General features: G+C 50.7%; 6 protein-coding genes across 6 annotated transcripts; 2 read left to right on the top strand and 4 right to left on the bottom strand.

Annotated features, from left to right (window-relative positions):
- Window positions 1-526: 526 nt before the first annotated feature.
- HO133_008230 (uncharacterized protein) lies at window positions 527-2270 on the bottom strand (the record flags this gene model as incomplete). The annotated part of the gene is made up of 2 exons (XM_037299098.1): window positions 527-539; window positions 592-2270. The coding sequence occupies 2 exons, from the start codon at window positions 2268-2270 to the stop codon at window positions 527-529; spliced, it is 1692 nt and encodes a 563-aa protein (XP_037156434.1).
- Window positions 2271-4011: 1741 nt separating this feature from the next.
- Window positions 4012-6910, bottom strand: HO133_008229 (uncharacterized protein; the record flags this gene model as incomplete). The annotated part of the gene is made up of 6 exons (XM_037299097.1): window positions 4012-4321; window positions 4401-4556; window positions 4650-5449; window positions 5498-5662; window positions 6166-6780; window positions 6851-6910. 6 exons carry the CDS (start codon window positions 6908-6910, stop codon window positions 4012-4014), a joined length of 2106 nt encoding a protein of 701 aa, XP_037156433.1.
- A 1760-nt stretch (window positions 6911-8670) lies between these two features.
- Window positions 8671-9715, bottom strand: HO133_008228 (uncharacterized protein; the record flags this gene model as incomplete). The annotated part of the gene is made up of 2 exons (XM_037299096.1): window positions 8671-9416; window positions 9469-9715. 2 exons carry the CDS (start codon window positions 9713-9715, stop codon window positions 8671-8673), a joined length of 993 nt encoding a protein of 330 aa, XP_037156432.1.
- A 3655-nt stretch (window positions 9716-13370) lies between these two features.
- HO133_008227 (uncharacterized protein) lies at window positions 13371-14264 on the bottom strand (the record flags this gene model as incomplete). The annotated part of the gene is made up of 3 exons (XM_037299095.1): window positions 13371-13527; window positions 13819-14084; window positions 14166-14264. The coding sequence occupies 3 exons, from the start codon at window positions 14262-14264 to the stop codon at window positions 13371-13373; spliced, it is 522 nt and encodes a 173-aa protein (XP_037156431.1).
- Window positions 14265-14722: 458 nt separating this feature from the next.
- HO133_008226 (uncharacterized protein) lies at window positions 14723-16398 on the top strand (the record flags this gene model as incomplete). The annotated part of the gene is made up of 4 exons (XM_037299094.1): window positions 14723-14932; window positions 14984-15020; window positions 15068-15163; window positions 15218-16398. The coding sequence occupies 4 exons, from the start codon at window positions 14723-14725 to the stop codon at window positions 16396-16398; spliced, it is 1524 nt and encodes a 507-aa protein (XP_037156430.1).
- A 1288-nt stretch (window positions 16399-17686) lies between these two features.
- HO133_008225 (uncharacterized protein) lies at window positions 17687-18693 on the top strand (the record flags this gene model as incomplete). Its single annotated transcript, XM_037299093.1, has 2 exons — window positions 17687-18614; window positions 18665-18693. The coding sequence occupies 2 exons, from the start codon at window positions 17687-17689 to the stop codon at window positions 18691-18693; spliced, it is 957 nt and encodes a 318-aa protein (XP_037156429.1).
- Between the last annotated feature and the right edge of the window lie 77 nt (window positions 18694-18770).

The raw sequence follows: 18770 nt of genomic DNA, 5'->3' as shown, positions 1-18770 counted from the left end.
GATTAAACTTTATAATTTTTATAGCGTTAGAAAGCGTAAAGCGAGCTTTATAATTTAAGAAATTATAAAGTAACTATATATATCGTAAGCTAAGTACTTTAAAGTATAAAACTTTTATATATAAATTTTTAATAAGAGAGACGCGAAAGAGCTATTAAGCTAATTTAGTCGATCTAATTAAAAAGCGTATAGAACTCGAATTAATAATTAGCTATATATATAAATTCAAGATTTTCTAACTTAGTTCTATCTTATTCTTTTATATATATTAATATATTAATAAATTATATAAATTCTTTATATATAAATTAATTATAATTTTATTACGTAATATAATTATATTAATAATTACTTATAATATTATAATAATATTTATTTAAATATCTATAAAGACTAATTAGCTAGTCGATAATTTATTATATTTTTAATATTAAAAAATCGCTAATATATATTTATAGCTAAGAGATCTTATATCTCTATTAAAATAGAGCGAGATCTACTAGAATATTAATATAATCAAACCATATTACTTCGAGAGACTATACGACTTCTCTAATAGAAACTTATTATTAAAATTAGAAATATATAAACAGCTCATCGTCGGACCTCTCATCCTCACTGTTTGTGAACACTACCAGCTCATCGTAGAGCCTCTCATGCTCATAGCTTGGACTGCCAACGCCGCTGATACTATTCGCAGCGAACATGGGAAACCTTCTTTCGAGCTCGTAGAAAACGTCTGTCGCTAGGTCCTGATATCTTGGTGGAGGCAAAGTAGCAAGTCTTCGACGGGCCTGATTTCGTCCTGGATGGAAGTTGTCCTTCGGCAGCAAGTGAGGGGGTATGTGGTCTGATCCACTGGTTTGCCATTCTGCAGAGCTTTGCCTTCGTAGTAGCTCGTCGTAAACGTCCGTGCTTAGCTCTTGAAATACGATTAGTGGTAATCGTGACAGCTTTTCCCTCACTGTAGGTGGTCTTGGGTGGCCCTTCTCATCTCGCAGAGACTGAGCGAGGAACATCTTAAGGCTCGCGTAGTTTTGCAATAATCTTTTCTCCATGACTAATGTCCTGCTCTGACCCTCGGAGGTGGGCATTGTAGTCTCATAGTTGGAGCGTGCTATTGGATATGGTGGATATCTTGGTTCTCTCCCTGGGTGATTCCGTCTGTCGTTGTCTCTACTTGTAGTTGCGGTTTTAGGTTCATTCTCAGTTTTGGACGCTGTGGTCTCTTCAGCAGGGGGTTGTTCGCTTTTTTCGTTGCTCTCATTACTCAACCAAATCCAGCGCAACTCTACGTTGGGCTCTGGTTGGGAATCGACTCTCGAAGCAAGGTCACCAGATGGTCCTTCTCTGTCTCCTAACTCGGTGTGCAGGTGCAATGCTGCGTTGGGCTTGGTATCAAATTCCTGGGGCGGCTTTGACGCCACCGGCAACTCGACCTCTGCCTTTGGTCTCAGTGAAGCTCCGGAACTACTCTTTGTCTCCGTCTCGTGGGTTACAGCTCCTTCGACGGCGGAGCCAACACCACAGTATTGCCCTTCTGCGTCATCGTCTGGATCCTCCTCGTCGAGCAAACCTCTGCTGCCAAGCTCCTCGATATAAGCCTTTATGAGACCCTTATGCTTTCGTATGACAGAGCTCGAAAAGCCATCCTGAAGCAATTCCCTTCGAAACTCCTTCCAGACGGCTCTATCGTCGTCCGTGTACGCTGTAAGTATCGATCCATCATTACGATTGATTTTCGACATCAAATGTGCGGTAATGCCGTTGACAGCGACCCTAATCTCCTTGAGGTCCCCTCCCGCATCATTCATCTGTCTTTCCACCCTTCCCATCGTGCCCGTCGACACCATGTTCAAGAACAGAGACATAGCCGACGTGTAATACGTCAACTTGCCCCTCAGTCCTCCCAGACCCTCCATCTTGCCATTCCCGAACTCTATCTTTTGCCATAGCTTCCTGCCGCTCCTTCCTTGTTCGCTAAGCGCGTTGTACTTGGTTAAACCCTGATCAAGCGCATTCAGAACCTTCTTACATCCATCGACGATGACCGTCAACTCTTCCTTAAACGTGCCGCCTGATTCTTCATCATTTATTGGGCTCCCGGGCTTCTCAGCCTCCTGCTCAAGCCGTCGTAGCACGACATGCAGACACAAGACCTCCCGCGTTAGCTCATCGTGCTCCCCACATGCTTTACGAGCCTGTTGAACGGTCTTCCAAGCTAGCTGTGTGAGTAAGATGGCATCGCCAATGCCGTACCCGAAGGACATGGCCGGCTAATGCAACGGAAGGGGGGGAGGGGGGCGAGACGTTGCTTCTTGGCCGAGACGCTGCTCGCTTTGAGATTCGGCAGTAATGGCCAATCGTAATATATGACCGGTCTTGTGAAAGACACCGTTCGCAGTGATACTCATCAACGCAGAGTGAGCTTGTTCCATGGCGAGGCTGATGTTGGGGCTGCGCAACGTCGAGGCTGACGCTGCAGGGTGGTGGGAGGTGCATATCCTACGGGTATGACCAATGATACGGTCTTGCTTTTGAGCAAACAATGCCATCCCAAAGATCCCAAAGCGACATCACAGAGTTCCAGATGATGCTGCAGTCTGGTTGAATGACGAGGGCACTGGAATTCCCGTGGACCATCTGCTTGCATGGGAGGTTCTGACGGGAACGCTCAGCAAAGACCGTACTACCCCCACCCCCCGGAATGCAGGAACGAATCACGCAGTTGGTGGCATGTATCCATCGTCCCACTCGAACGCAGCAGTACTCAACGCCGGCGTTCACTTCATCTCGACCCCGGGTGAACGGAACACCCTAAGTGTGTATGCGGAATAACAACGACCGAAAGTGGAATGTACCCGGACTCAAAAAGATAGGCGTCCGATAGGTACGGACGGGAACCAGAAAATGGCACACGAACACAGCACTCCAAGTGGGGTGGAGGAAGGCGTAGATTATTCTCTACGGAAGCCTGCAGCATGATACCTTTCTACCCCTCCAAGCCGAGCACGCCACTGTATGCCGCTCGTGCTGTCCAGGAAGTGGATTACTTGACAGAGCGAGGACACCAATCGGTCATTCATTCCACTTGGCCGGATATCGCTTGAATCATCGGTGTCTCGCTCTATCAAGCAATTCACTTCCGGTCAGCTGCACCATCAATATCATCTTCTTCACGAACCACCTTCTGCAAAGCACTCCCTCCCCAGTGACCATATCGACCGATCAATCGTAACCGACCCCAACCTTCCCACCCGGATCCTCAGACAAATCATTCCATCACCCGCTAGTAGACAAAGTTACGCGTACTATACAGCAAGCACCAGCAACCTAATCCGTAAAACGCCGGCCGAAAAAGAAAAGCCACCTACCGTTGCCCGGGTCAGTCCCAGCGTGAGACTCTCACCGATCTGGACCCAGTCCCAGTCATTTCCGTTTCCGTTTCCGATACGTTCCCCCATCCACGCGACCGAAGCAACTCAAACACCGACCCGCAACCTTACCTCCAAGAGGGTTTTTCGAGGCACCACGCAACCAATCAACAAACAGCCTCGTGCGCCTGAAAACCACTCCACCTGTAAAAAGGGAGAGAAAAAGGGCGCCCCGCCCCGTTTTTCCAAATGATACGTACGGTATACGATGGAAACGATGAAGCCAGAGCGTGCGCATGTAAGGGTGCGGTGCCCTCGTGCCGGGGCTTGCATACATATGCGGGCTGCATGCAGTAGACGCCGCAGCCATGCAGGACGACACGTGTGCAATTGGTGAGGTGAGGGAAGGAAGCAAAGCCACCTCCGGGCCGCGTTTGAGGTTAGCATACGGCGTGGGAGGTAGTGCTGCCGATTGACTTTTTTCAAAGGTGAGATGACTTAAGGACGGAGGGCTTCATATGCACGGGGGCGTTTGTATGTGGCATTGTACTTGGATGGAACATGTGTGTGGTAGATCATGAGCGCTGAATGACTTGATGGAATTGTTCATTACATAAGCTATCTTTGTAGGACGGGCTCATTGATCATCAGGAAGCTGGGAGATTCCCGCGGAAAGAGTGGTTTTGCGGTCCTTGCCGACGGTGAGATGTTGGTTGAGTGCAGATCTGGCACCGGAAACCCTCGAGAAATGGGTTGAGTCTGCTCTCGAGAGATTTTGCGCACAGCTTGCCGTTCGGAATGCGATGTTCCGAGCTCTCAGCTTGTGGAAGTCTCTGGCGGACTCGAAACCCATTAATGTTCCTGCTTGTTCAGGCTCATATCCTCGCGATTGCTCAATGCCTTGTCCCCTCTTGTCCTTCAACAGCAACATCTTCGTGGCTTTCGCGCTGCTTACATATATTCCCGAGATCGAGAAATGTAGCCTGGTAATAGCATCTCTACCCCGGCCGGCGGCAATCCCTACACTCTTCTCTCCTCGACGCGAAATCCTCGAGTTCCTTCACCCCCTTCAGATGGCCGGAACCCAGACAGTAGCACAGCTGCTGCGGCAACAGCTCCTTATCGGTCGTAAGCGAGACCAGCTTGACGCCTTTGATCTTGGTGCTGGTCTTGGTTGGTGAACTATGTCGAACGCAAGCACTGCTCAGTGTGTATTCTTCACGTCTTCTATTCAATCAACCCTAGAGGGGGGAATCGAAAGAGTAGCGCTCATACATCGGGTTTGCATTCCCCTCCGCTGTCTGGAGTGAATAGATGCGCCAGATTCGCGCCATTTGCGACTTTACCCACTCTCTCTGCCCTTCGCGCAAACATTCCGTCCTGGTCTTGAGCGACGTCTTCATGGGTTCGAGAAGATGCCAGCCGCCAAGGGCGGCGGCGGCACGGCGGTGGTCCTCACATGCCTTTTGCGTGCCGTTGTAGGGGTACTCGATTCCTTCTCTGTCGCCTGGGCTGCCGAATGTCTTTGTGCCGAGAGCGTAGGGCACCGAAGCGCACATGTCGTCAATCATTTCTTGCGTCATCATCTTAGCGTATATAGCGCGCCAGTACCAATGGTGCTCGCAAGGCTTGTCGAGCCAGGCGATGCAGTCGAGAATGATCGTCTGCACTTTCACGCGAGCGGAGCGGTAGGCATTCCAAATCGATTCTACCCAGAGGTCAAGGTAGATGTCCTTACGGTCTTTGTAGATGTAGGCATCGCGGGAGACGGTGGCTGGTGGGAGGTCGAAGTGATCGGCTGAGGTCCACTTCCATCCTTCGGGCAGGCTTTCGGGCCAAGCCGCCACGAGGAGGTCCACGGATATGGCGTATTCGAGTAGATCGTTGACTTCTTTTTCGGAGTCGGGGCTCCATGGGAGGAGGAGGGCGGATCTGGCGCACGAGCGGAGATCGGCGATGTTGATTGTGGCGGAGGTAAGGCGGGCGGCGGCATTTTGAGGGAGTGACTTGAACATTGCACTTAAGGCATCAGGGCATCTCTTGAATGAGGTGCCTTCTTCGATGGCATGCTCGACCTTCTTCCTCTCAGCCCAAGGTCAGCCTCGTGAGGGATCGGTACTTACAAGCTGAGAGCGGACAGAGAAAAGCAAGCCTACAGACAGCGACGACTTGCAATTCTCCTGACCTCGATGCATCACCAGAGCCGCTGCTCCGGCATTGTGCGTTGAAACCATACTGGACTTCTCGGCGTCTGAAGGAGTTGTAGCCGTAGCCGTAGCAGCGATTTTCTAGAGGGGGGCAGTGATCAGCAAAGGTCGAGACTGGAGTACAGTTTGGTAGAGGCTATGAAAACCGCATAAGTCGTGTTGCTGCAGTCCGGATGCAATGCGAGATCCCCAACTACTAGTCGAAAGCAAGAGGGTAAGTGCCACTATCGCGCATGGAAATGGGATCTACCCGGTGCAATTGCCATTGCATGAGTTTGCAGGCCGCGTAGATAATTGAGTGCAATAGAATACGAGCAGGAGGTTGGCTTGCTTGTATTGGGTTGAGTATGAGTATACACCAGTTACAAGGGCGGGATCCCAAGTCCTGCCCAATGCTGATGGGATTGAACCCAACCACGGCACGTCTTTTAGACAAAACTCTTGGCTTCCTGTCTGGCAATATTTCTCTCTGTGAAACATGCCTTGAAAGGGTACAAGCAAAAGAGAACAGCATTGCGAGAGTTGCGAGAAGATCGCCATGACACAAGGTTGCGGACAAGAGGCAGGAAAGTGAAGCAACGTACCTCGAACAAGCCCAGGAGAAGAACCGCCATCAACGTCTCATCCTTCCTCGACTCTTCCGGATTTCGAATGGCCGCACTCGTCTTCCGCAACGCTTTCCCAAAGATGGTTCGACCAAGCTGCTGGTCATTGCGTCTGGTCGGCGAACCTCCGGAGATCATCAAAGCCACTGATGAAGTAGCTAAGGATAAAGGCGAGTCAGCACTAGTGGTAGTGTACAGAGGTAGTAAGTGTTCGAGATGGCCTTCTATACTGTCGGGATGGCGAGGCAGAAGGACGAAATCGAGGAAGAAGGCACAGATGGCTTGTTGCTCCGGGAAATCGTTGAACATCCTTGGGACAGGTTCATTTGGTGAATAACGTTTGGCAACAGCGCGGGACGGGTCTCCCCCGGGATTGACAATGGCCCACGTCGTTGACACGGGATCCTCTGAAGATGCAGACTGAGGTGGTGAGGGAGGCTTTGGCCCTTCATCTTGTTGCTGCTTCTTGCGTTGGGCCTTGCGCCGGACTGCTTTAGTCTGGTCACGTAGGACGAGGTCGAAACGGGCAAGGTAGCCAGGGCATTGCCTTTTGGTGTTGATGCACTGAGAGCAGGCCGGGACCGCTTCATCGCACTGCCGAAGGGTGAGACGGGGATTTGTGGTAGGGAGCGGGTGGCTTCAATGAGCCGCCCCTTACACGTACCTTGATCTTCCGCTTTCTGCAATTCTGGCAGCCGGCACTAGGCTTTCCTTGATAGACCATGGCGGTGAGACACTTGACAGAAGATGATGAGATGTGAGGCTATTGAATTGGGGGTTCGGGATTAGGACAAAAGCAGTATGTCTTACGAGCGATGAGGGAGGGAAGGTTGGGTTGGAATGTATCTAGATATCATATATATAAAAGTTAGAGGAGAGAAAGAAGAAGGAAAGATCTTTATGAAGATGCTCAGCTTGTGGTCTTGTTCGGGTTCTTGGCAACAGCAGAGCATTTTTAGGGTCATTGGGTCATGCACCTCGCACGCTAGCGGTGGATGGCGTTGTGCGGGAGGCTTTCACGCGGTCCTCGTACCAAACTCGAAGTGGTCCGAGTTGCGAACTGACTAACCGGGCTAACCGCTCCAAGTGTAGAGCGACGGTGGCACCCGTCTTCTGGGAACCTTAAGGCTTGGTGCAAAGTCTCCACCGCCAAACCACCCCACCTTGCCAACCGTTCCCAAGTATTATTACGTTCCCAATTGTAACTAGGGGCTTTAGAGCAGTATCGGATTGAAGCTTCTTTCAACATCAGAGACTATGCAGGCACCCATCTCGAAATAAGGGGTTGCACGACGCCTCAGACCATCATGAAACATGGCGTCGTGGAGGTTATGGCATCATTTTGTTTTGCGTCAGCTACAGGACTCATGGCTTCAGCGTGTTGGGTTTCACCTCTGCTTCATCAATCTGAGACGAATTGAAGTCACGGAGATTGTCGTGGGATGGTCTACTTTCTTGCTTGCTGCGTAGAGTCAGCTGTATGTTGAGTTCCGGCGTTCTGTAATTAGCTGTTGGCAACAATCCAGCAAAGACGAGAGGGGTATCCCTGTGGCACGGGAGATAAAGTACCTGCGCTGAGTTAGAAGATCCCATACGGTATCTCCACCGCCAAAGTACTTCCACAAATTGGACATTGATAAACAGCGCCTTCTCCAATCGCCATCGAATGCTTTGCCACAAGATCAGCCTTCGAAACGGTTCATATTCCCAAAGACGGAGAAAATCAACATGAAAAGGTAGACGTAACGTCCGTCACATGCTCCACGTGGACTCACACCACGTGGAAAAGTTCCAGTCCTTTCGGCTTCACACCACGAGTTGTTGCAAAGAACACAATCATGACGTCTACGACTGCCACTTGGCTGACACTTCTCACCCTTCCCACCCTCCATTCATTCATTTTTCACCGCACCTTTGTTCGGATATTTCTCGCCTTTTAGTAGAGAGGTGTGGGTTGGTACCACCGGGGCTGGCTGCATCAAGGCTGCGTCAGGGCTGCATGAGATGCCGCAGTCCGATAACGTGGGAAAGTGCAAGCCACGATGCGGCTGCGTCTCTTGGCAGTGGTAGTTAATGCAGGACGGCAAGCTTCTGTTTGAGGGTTTTGGGCTGAGGGACCCTGAGCATTTATAACTTTGCGTGAAAGATGGAGCATGCTGGGGGCCTTGGCAGTGAGAGAGTCCGTTGGAACTTGGCTGACGTGAGGGAGGATGCCTTGCACGAGGGTCATATTCCTTTGGCGGGAGCGGGGGTAGGGAGGAAGCCTTTCAAGCCGAGTTGGTGCACGAACGGAAAGGTTATGATCCAGCAGAAAGGTGCCATTGGAGATGAGGTCATGTTCGTGTAAAATTATCTAAAGAAGTATCTAAAGAGTCCTTGGTATCATTACAATTCTATCAACGCAGAAAGCAATCCCACTGCATGGACCTTCGCTCAAGAGCAAGGGTCTGCAGGTCAAGGACCAAAACAACAATGCATCACGCTCTATGATGCCCCAAAGTACCCTTTCCTGTCACCGTTAGGTGGAGACTCCGCATCATGAACCTTCTCCGCATCCGCCGTGGTGAATTCTCCCATCGGGCTGGTTGTCCCATGCATCTGCATCTCCGGGAACACCAATGCAGGATGGAAAGCAGTCAGGCAGAAGGTAGCAATGGTAATCATGACACTGTCCAAACCGATGAAGTCGCCCTGGTCCTGCATGATCGGGTTACCCCATCCATTGGCCATCTCACCAATACGGAAGACACAACGAGTGATAATGGTTAGGTATGCGAGGACGAGGCCGCCGATGAATAGTTTGAAGCGTGTCGCGTTCATGAGCTTCACAGCTGAATGTTCGAGCTCGGACCGGCGGGCGTACACCCTGGAGGCGTAGTCCCCAACCATACCTCCGAATATGAGGAGCGTGAATACTTGCCACACGATACCGGCCATCATCATATCGTTGCCAACATTCTGCAGCGAAGAGCCGTTATTGGCTGTAGCTGCAATCCCCCCGCCGGCTCCCTGTATGATGAGAGAGAAGAGGTCGGCGAGGCAGAAGATCCAGGTGTAGAACTTAGGTCGGATGCGGGAGAAATTGGCGCCGAGCTCGAGAGCGATGTGTTTGAGGGTGAGGTATACACCGGCGGTGATGAAGGCAGGGGAGATGATGAGACAACAGATCTGGATTTCGAATCCGTTGCTCGACCAGGGGTTGCTGTGGAGCATTATTCTTCCGACATAGCCTGGTGTGGATGTCAGTGGGGAAAGTAATGGAGTGAATGTGAATGGGCATACCGATTGCTTCTCCGAGACAACCAAAGCCCAAGGCGACCAGGTATGTCCATGTCTTGTATCTTATGCCGAGGACCAATTGGATGCCCAGGCAGAGTGCGAAGAAGGCACAAAAGAAGGCATTTGCGCCAAGATTGGGGTAGTAGCCGTAGATGGTGAGGTCGACCGGGCAGTATTCACTGACATTGGTGCAGTTCTGTACTGAGTCTTTGGTTGCGGGGAGAATTGTGGGTTGAGGTGGGTTCGACATAGCTGTAGTAAGGGGTGAGGAGGGAGAGAGGAGATGAGATAGGGGGTGGAAGTTGGGAAGGTGTTTGAGAGTTGAAGAGCGGTGTGGAGATTCTGAGATAAAACAGGAGAGTTGTCCGAAAGATATATTATTGCTGACTGCCTTCCACTTATTCACACACGACAGAGAAGAAGGTTTACTTATATACCAAGCTCGCTTATACATTGCAAGCGAATATAGGATTCGTTGCTCAGCCATGTCCACTCCTTAATGCTTATTCGCTGCCTGGTGAAGCGTCGACGTACTCGTCAGCCAATATTGACATAGCCCTCGAGTCGTGCGTGATCCTGCCGGCGCGGTGGACGCACAAAGGTCCGATTCCGCCTCGGATATTTTCAATCCTCATACGATTACGCGGAACTGTTAACGAGCTGCTAACCTTTTCAGACTTAGGCCTTGCAGATAGTATAAACTTCGATACTTCTGATTGGCGGAGACGTAAAGAGTGGGGTCAGGGTTCCGTCAGAAAATCGGTCTGCGAAACTCGGAGTCGGGCACGGGCGCACGGCTCGTCTGATTAGGAGTTAGAACAGCCCGCGCCATTAGGGGTATTCGGAGCAATGTTACACCTGCCACTGCCAAGCCTGGGCCTATTTACCCGAGTTACGAACCTTGAAAATTCACTAGGATCTCAGGAGTTTGACGACCCAATCATGAGAAAGCTACCTAATGCTCCCAGCCCTGATGCAATATATCAATAAGTCCAAGAATTCCTTGTTAATATATTTATAGCCAGTGATCTAGAACTCAATTAATACGATGCGGAGATTCTAGCCAAAAAATTACGTGTCAGCGGCGCCGGTCTATACTTGTTGAGCAGTCAGACTTTGATAAGAATTTGTGGCGATGCGTACGAGAAATGATCTATAAAGCCGTTCAATATGGACAATACGGTTATGTGAGTTTATACTCGAAATACACTTTCTAATTCTTGATTTTTAATAACTGATTTAGTGTAGGAAGGCGGCTATTGACCTTATCTTAAGGTTACCTCAAAGCTTCTCTCATTGGTGGCTACGGGAAACGGTCTATATCAATTTACCAGCGACCCCAAGAGTAGAAACTTCATCATCTTCTTACACGCACTGTGCTCTACCGACAGAGTTATCAGGTCAAGACGATTCTAGCCTGAGGGAATCAAGATACAAAAGGCAGAACGAGTATCGAGTTGGACGCCTTGGTGATTCAGAAACGAATCAAGTTAGGCATGATATTAGGAATCGTCTTGATCGCAAGGCCTTGACACGCTAGCAGTGGGCCCTTGGTATGCTAGGATCCCTGGAACTGTGACAGGTGCGAGCTGTTTCATCACCGCTGGTGAGAAAGATCACATTTGGTGGCACGGTGGCTAGATTTGCATCTTTGAGATTTCGTGTCAGTGGTTCAAAGTTCGGCGAGAGGATCTTCGCCTTAAAGAATATGGCTACGGACTTTTAAGAAGTCGTAGGTAATCAATAATTCAATCGAATTGCTTAGCCTTACGAAGGAAACATGTGTCTCCCGTGATGTCCCGTGTGGTAAAACGCGTGAAATGTGTGACCATCAAAGCAAACCAGCCTAGACCCAAACAGCGCCGACAAACCTCGGAGGTCGAAACAGCATCCGGCAGATCCAATGGTAGCAGCCCATCGTTCGCAACACCACCATCCAGCTCGTCGACGAGCCCAACCCCGACCAACGCACGCCGAACATAGATCCCAAGAAACACCTCCCGAAAGCCACTGTCGAGCATCCAGTCAGGGGTCCCCCCTAGGCGATGCGACATGCGAGAAGTATGTCCGACAGGGTTCTGACGCCAAAACACCCGGTTCCTGGGCTTGAAAGGGTTGTACGGAGGGAAGAAACACAAAAACGTGCACACGCGTAGGGTCTGCGAAGGAGCGTTGCCCTTGGGGTCCTGGCCATGAGTGTGGGGTCCAAGCCCGGTCGACGGCGCAGTGAACGAGGTAGCGCAGAGAAAATATGTTCTTCTCACATCAAGCCTGTGTTGTAGATAGTTGCGGAGTCGACAGACAACTAGCGATGTCGCCGGTGGGAAAAGGAAAGCTCGATGGCCGCAAGCATCATCGTGTTCGGACAGCAGTTCAAGCCCGGTGGCAAGTGAAATATCGATGCTGCAACATGGGTACTATCTCCCTGCCCCAGACGGACCTCATCGAGACATACGGGGCACATTGATTACGGTGTTGTTGCTGCAAACCCATGGATGCGCGTCTTCAATGGCTGTTGATTTGAATAGAAGTACCGGGAGGACTGTACATCAACGAAAAAAACAGCCTTGCATCGTGATTTGAAGTCGCATGCCTCGTCACCACCACAAACATCGATCCTCTAGACCTGAATATCGTACTCCCCTTCGCACCAACATCAGCCCCTATCACTCCTCTCCCAGCCATCACCCACATTTCCACAGAACGCTCACGTGCCCCCAAGACAATCGTCACAAGTACTCGGGTTCAACAGCTCGCATGTAAGGTGGCCAGGCAAGCAGGGAGCATCGGGCAATTGGCCGGGCCTAGTTGTTCCGCGATGTAAGTTTGGACGAGACAATCCTCATTGAGCTACTCGATGGCGCAGACGGTGTCTGCGCCATTGCATCTTTGTAGGGCGGTTTGGAGCCTATGACGCGGGTCAAATTCATCAGTGGATGCCTGGAAATTAGTGGAGGTTGTGCTTGTGTATTCGTAGACCGCGTTTGCGGATGACTGCTCTTCGTGCCTGACGAGGAAAGAGTTAAAAAGGGCCTGTTGTTACCCATTATAGATATCCACTGGAGTGATCTGAGCCTTGTTGTAGGCATCTACATCATCGGTCCCAAGAAATCCATTGTGTTTGGTCTTAGTCATGCAGGTGAAGTTGGTCGTGCAGTGGCCGCAGGTGTTGGTGGAGCTTTGGGCAAAAACCCTGATTCGGATCGTGCTGCTAGACTCAGACATTGGCTGCCCAGTAGCAATGTTTTCGTTGGTCAGCAACACCCAAGAAACCTGTCAGCGGACCACAAGAGCCGGTAATGGCAATTGTTCTCTCGCCCCCCTTGGCCGTCTTCATGGCAGAAAGGGTCGCCAACGGTGTTTCCATCGAGGGCAATGTCGGCAATGGCTGATGGTATTAGGAGAAGGTATGCACTTGCCACATATTGAAAGATTGCCAGCTTCATGATGATATGCGCCTGGAATGCTGAAGCTATTTGTGCTTGGGGGTTGGGAGGAGGGGCACAAAGTGCGAGTGAGTGTGATGAAGAGGGAAGAAGAGGGAAGGAAGCCTGTGAAGTCAGGACTTATGGGTAGGAGACGACGAGGTGGAACATTGTAGTGAGAGCAGACATTCTCCGTCAAATTCAAAGACACAAATTTGACGTCGGTGATTCTTCCGCTACCCTCCAGGCAATGCAAACAAGGCATTTTCTTGGGGCCCCAAACACCTAAGTATATCCCGAGGGCAATCCGAGCTCACGCCGTGGGCAACCATCCTGGCATGCAGACTGGCAAAAAGGTCGGAAACTTGTAGTTGGATCACTGTACTGTTGTAGATTTCGGCAGATGGAAGAGCAGTTGGAGAAACCGAAGACGAGGATTGGATCTCATAATGCGGATGACACTTGCCATACTTTCCATCATCAAAGCTTCGCGTTGCCCTTGATGACATCTCTCAAAAGCTTCAATCCCTCGACCGCAAATGCAACCATGTTTCCTTCTCTGTCACCTCCCAATCCTGTTTCAGCTTCTTTCGTTGATGTTGCTTTCTCCGTCGCTACCGCAAGCGCAACGTAGCCCCTACAATATAGACTCAAGTCAGCCACTAACCCTCGATTCGCAAGCGCGCTGCCAGGAAATTTGGCAATAACAATGGTAGAGAAGGCCTTGAATATTGGCAATATGAGCACGAAGTTTGGGGTTCATGGTTCATAAGGACTCTGTCCGGATTGTTTCTTCATATCGTTTGCCATATCTTCTTCTCGTATGACCTAGGAGCGCACAAAACGTGAAAGATGCCAGTGCATAAGGCTGCCGGATTTTCTGGCAGCTTGCCTGATCGGTCATCCGAGATACGAATGTAAGACTCACGGGGTCCGGTTCCTCGTATTCCCTCCTGTCGGTCCTGCGGTCCCACTTTCACAGACGCAGTACGTAGCGCTTAGCGTCCCCCTCACATTCTCCGCCAAACCCTTCACCACATCCTCCGTAGGGCCTTTATATGACTTCAAATGGTCTTGAGTCCACCCCGCAAACGCAATGCGTGACTCAAGCGTGTACAGCGTCAAGCCGCCTTTGTAGATCTTCGAAGCGCCAGGAGTAGAGAGCAGGGAGGCGGAGATGAGACCGCCGGCGGCCTATGACAGGATTTCAGGCATTGGTGCATTTGTTGGGCTGCGAACTAAAGGCAAGAAGGATGCTGGAGAGGCTGAGCGTACTGTTTCGGCCACGCAAACGGTTTCGGAGCGTTCTTTGAGGAGAGCGGAGACTTCAAAGGCCATTTCGCGGACTGCTGGTGGAGGGAAACCGGAGGCCATTGTCGAAAGAGAAGCGAAGTAACGGAGCTTGACCGCGTGGAATGTTGATTTCCTAACCAACGTAGTAGTCGAGATGCAGTCGCGGAGGATAAAAGGCATGTACTGCAATTCAATTGGGATAAAGGCCCTGACATGGAGCCATCCAAGCAGTCCTAGCTCAGCCTTACGAGCTCTCCCATTCCACCTTCCTCTTTAGTCCGAGGCGTCTCTTCTTTTTCTTTCCCCACCTGGATATCGGAATCCCACGCTCTTTATCATGCGAGTCAATCAGTATCTAGCAAAGTGTCACCCAAGCTTCCTGCAGTTCGACGTCATGGTGGTGGTCGGCAGCGCTCAATCGCAGCTAAATGCGAGCAAGATTGCGATGGAAAGAGAATCCAAGCAGAATTCTACAGCACTGGCTTTCCTGTTGAACCTCTCCAGTCCATCGACCTTCACTAGATATACGCAGCAGCAGCATGGCAGACGAAAAAGTACCATCATACCCTGACGTGGAGCAGACCCTCTTCGATGATAAAGATGGGGCACCGCCGGCCCAAGTCCTCAAGCATGCAAATGATGCCGATGAAGCGATGAAAGCTTTTGAGGACCATGACGGGGAACTGTTGGTCCTAGATGAAGCGACGAACAGAAGACTGCTGCGGAAGATTGACCTCAATATTCTGCCGGTACGTGTAGCACACAGCGACGGCAAAGGTGCACTGCTGACATGGCTATAGCTGCTATGCGTTGTTTACGGTCTCAACTATCTCGATAGTATGGCTTCCACCTGATTGCCGGTGAACTGGTTTGACATGAGACAGAAACAACGCTATCATATGCCAGTGTGATGGGCATCAAGAAGGACATCGGCCTGGTAAATGATGACTACCAATGGTTGGGCAGCATGTTCTACTTCGGTACGCTCACCATATTATACTGTCTCCCTAAGCCTCATTACTGACGCATTGCAGGCTACCTCGCCTGGGAGTATCCAACAAATCGACTCCTCCAGCGCCTCCCTCTCGCCAAATACTCCTCCTTCTGCATCATCCTGTGGGGCCTGGTCCTCTGCTGCATGGCAGCTGTGAAGAACTTTTCCGGCGCCATCGCCGTTCGCTTCTTCCTTGGTATCTTCGAAGCTGCCGTGACACCCGGCTTTGCACTCTTCTCGTCCCAATGGTACACCAAGAAAGAGCAAGGAACACGAATAGGAATCTGGTTCAGCTTCAACGGCTTTGCACAGATCTTTGGCGGATTAGTAGCTTACGGCATTGCTAAAGGCGCGGCGCTGCACGGCTCATCCATTGCGCCTTGGAAGATTGTGTTCCTCGTCACGGGTCTCCTGACGGCGACGATCGGCTGCCTCTTCCTCTTTTTCGTCCCAGACAACCAGCTCAACGCACGCTGGCTCAGCAAAAACGACCGGCGCCTAGCCGTCGAAAGAGTCCGCGTCAATCAACAAGGGATCGGGAACAAGCATTTCAAAGCCTACCAACTGAAAGAAGCCCTCCTCGACCCCTTAACCTGGGCCATGGTCTTCTTCGCCCTCACCGGTGACATCCCCAATGGCGGCATCAGCAATTTCTTCAGCCAACTCATCGTCTCATTCGGCTACACAGCAGACCAAAGCCTTCTCTACGGCACACCCGGCGGCGCTGTTGAGGTTGTCTCTCTGATTGTTTGTGGCTACCTAGGTGACCGCTTGGGCAACAGAATTTTGGTTAGCACCTCTGGCTTGATGATTTCGATACTTGGCATGATCCTCATCGTTGCTTTGCCCTTATCCAATGACGGCGGCCGTCTGGCAGGCTACTACCTCACCCAAGCAAGCCCTACGGGCTTCGTTGCCCTTCTGTCGCTCATTTCCAGCAATGTAGCCGGCTACACTAAGAAAACAACCGTCGCTGCTTTGTACCTCATTGGCTACTGCGTAGGCAACATTATCGGGCCGCAGACATTCAGACCCAAAGACGCCCCACGCTACGTACCCGCCGAGATAACAATCATCTGCTGCTGGGCCGCATGCCTAGTAGATCTGTTGTTCATTTGGTGGTACTGCCAGAATCAGAATAAGAAGAAAGCGGCCTTTAGGGCGCAGCCGCAGTATCGGAAATTGGAGAATCAGGAGTGGCTAGATTTAACTGACAAGTGAGTCTGAACCCATCGCGGCGATGGGGACGACAGGCTGCACTGGGAATGAGTATGCTGACTTGCTTCTAGAGAGAATCCGGAGTTTGTATATACCCTCTGAATGACCTTGGTTGGGATATGTAACCAGTAGTGGGTTAGGCTTAGGCAAAAGATACGCTAGGCTTTGGGAATGGCATGGGATAGAGGGATAGACTGTTTGAGTATGGTACATATAGGGGCGAGTGCACGACTTGTTGAATAACGCCGTCTCTGGCAAAGGAGATGCCGAATCTATCTCTGCATTATATCAGACCGCTCCCGAATACCTTGCTGATGTTTACCATGAACAATCTATTCAATGGCCCCTCTTCACACTCCATCGAAACAATCATCAATGTATGAAACAATCTCGTAAGAATCTGCTACCGTTCTCAACGATACGTATTTGAGACAACCCACCCTAGCCAAAAATATCCCAAGGGTGCCCACCCTCCGAACGTGGAGTACGCAGCGTCTTCTGAATCAAGAATGTGGCTATGCTCAATCAAGAAGCCAGAGATGAATGGTGCAGTGGAAAAGGCCTAGCTGGAAATATACGAATAATATGGCTCGGACTATATACTGCCTACTCAGAAAGGTGTCAACGACCGCAACAACGCCGTCACCTAGAGGACCGGTTTTCCAACGCAGATAACCGCATGCAAGATGCTGTACTCCGCTTGCACCTATCTTCAATGAGCGGCTCGGTACTTGTCTCGGGAGACCATCAGGTCACATGCCCCGCACGATGACTCCGCTCAAAGTCTCACTTCGCCAAGCCATGATTCAAGGCGGCTTGTTGCAGGATGTCAATGTATGTATGGACCGGTCCTCAGGGCGCAAGGGAGCTGCAAAGGTTGCTCTCCTCTCAACGCTTGCTTGCATGCATGATGAGGTATAGGTACTTCATCATCTATCCGACGCTCGAGCGATGACCAAGTCAACGTGGATCGCTTGCCTAGTCCGTCTGGATTCCCGCATAACAGCTCGCCGCCGTAGTAGGACAGAGTACAGAGTGCACATGCTGCAGCCAAACAAACAGGGGCACGTCATGCTTGTCATATCCTCCGTCCATTCATCGCAGTGCACGAAAACATCGTGGGCAATCACGAGAATAACAAACCTTATCGATGATTTCCCCACAGAAATACAGCTTTCCCCAGGGAATTTTGCGGATCTTGTTAAATCTTTTCCTTCACAGTCCCAAGTGCACTCTGCCCTGGACGTGCTCGTTGAAACGCCTTGCTTTTGAGAAATAGTATTTTGCAGCCATGAGAGACAAAAAAGAGCTTCACAGTCGTGAACCTAACCGCAGAAGTCCAAGAGCTGTTCAGGATCAAGACGAGAGAATACCCCGGCGTAAATCAAAGGTCGCGGATCCTCAAGATGACAGAAATCGAGACAGTCCATTGACAAGACATCGATCAGTAGCCATCCGCGCTCACGAGAGAGAAAGAGGCCGGGACAGCATCTCCTATTACCAAGGTCGCTCTAGCCATGCCAGCAAATACATGTCGTCGGAGGAAGCCCAAAAGGCCATACGTACTCTCTTCAAGCAGGTGAAAGAGGTTATGTCATTCTTTGCCAATTTCAGAGAGGAGTATCAACGGGAAGTTCGTGGTATTGAGGTATACGCCGGCCACACCATCTTGGAGAAGCTGTGGGAGCGCAAAATCGAGGGTAATGACAGCAAAGATCTTCCGAGTAAGGGTCAGTCCAAAAGCGATGTTGTTGGTGTGCATTCTGGGTTCGATGACGCTTCATATCGGCTTTGGGGTAGCCTCAAGGACGCGTATGAGGGTGCTAGGACTCATCCTTCCGAACAAAACAACGGTATAGCTAGGAAGCTGGACATTGCTATAAAGGATTTCCGCAAATTGCTCGAGGAAGTTCGGACCAGGTCTCAGGGAATGGACGGTCTGATCAAGGAATTAACAGTGCTCAAAGTGGTGCTGGAACTCGGTGGTGCTGGGACGGCATCTCATGACGACAGAGCGAACCAACGGCCCAGGACCCATGCCGCTGGCCGTGGGCATCCGAGGGACTCCTGCCCGGAAGGTGAAGATGCACGGTACGAAGGGATGGGAGAGGATAGTGGTAGTGAGGATAAAGGCCAGCATGACGAACAGTATGGTGAAGACTCTGAGCGATCCGGTGGAAGGGAGGAAAGCGAAGTCGGTCGTGATGGAGAAGGCCAAGGTGCGTTCCCCACAGATCAATCTGTCTAGTCGACAACTAACGTGTAATAGGGGATCGTGGTGGTGAGGGCTGGGATTAGTAGGCTGCACTTGGGGGTATTCTTGTTGTTGCCGCTCGGTCTGTTCGTTCAGCTTCCCATTCCTGGCCATTCTAGCT

Source organism: Letharia lupina (genome assembly GCF_014066315.1).
Source record: "Letharia lupina isolate WasteWater1 chromosome Unknown contig_4, whole genome shotgun sequence".
In the NCBI taxonomy this organism is placed as follows: domain Eukaryota; kingdom Fungi; phylum Ascomycota; class Lecanoromycetes; order Lecanorales; family Parmeliaceae; genus Letharia; species Letharia lupina.
Note: the sequence above shows the minus strand (reverse complement) of the source record. Positions and strands in the feature narration are given on the sequence as shown.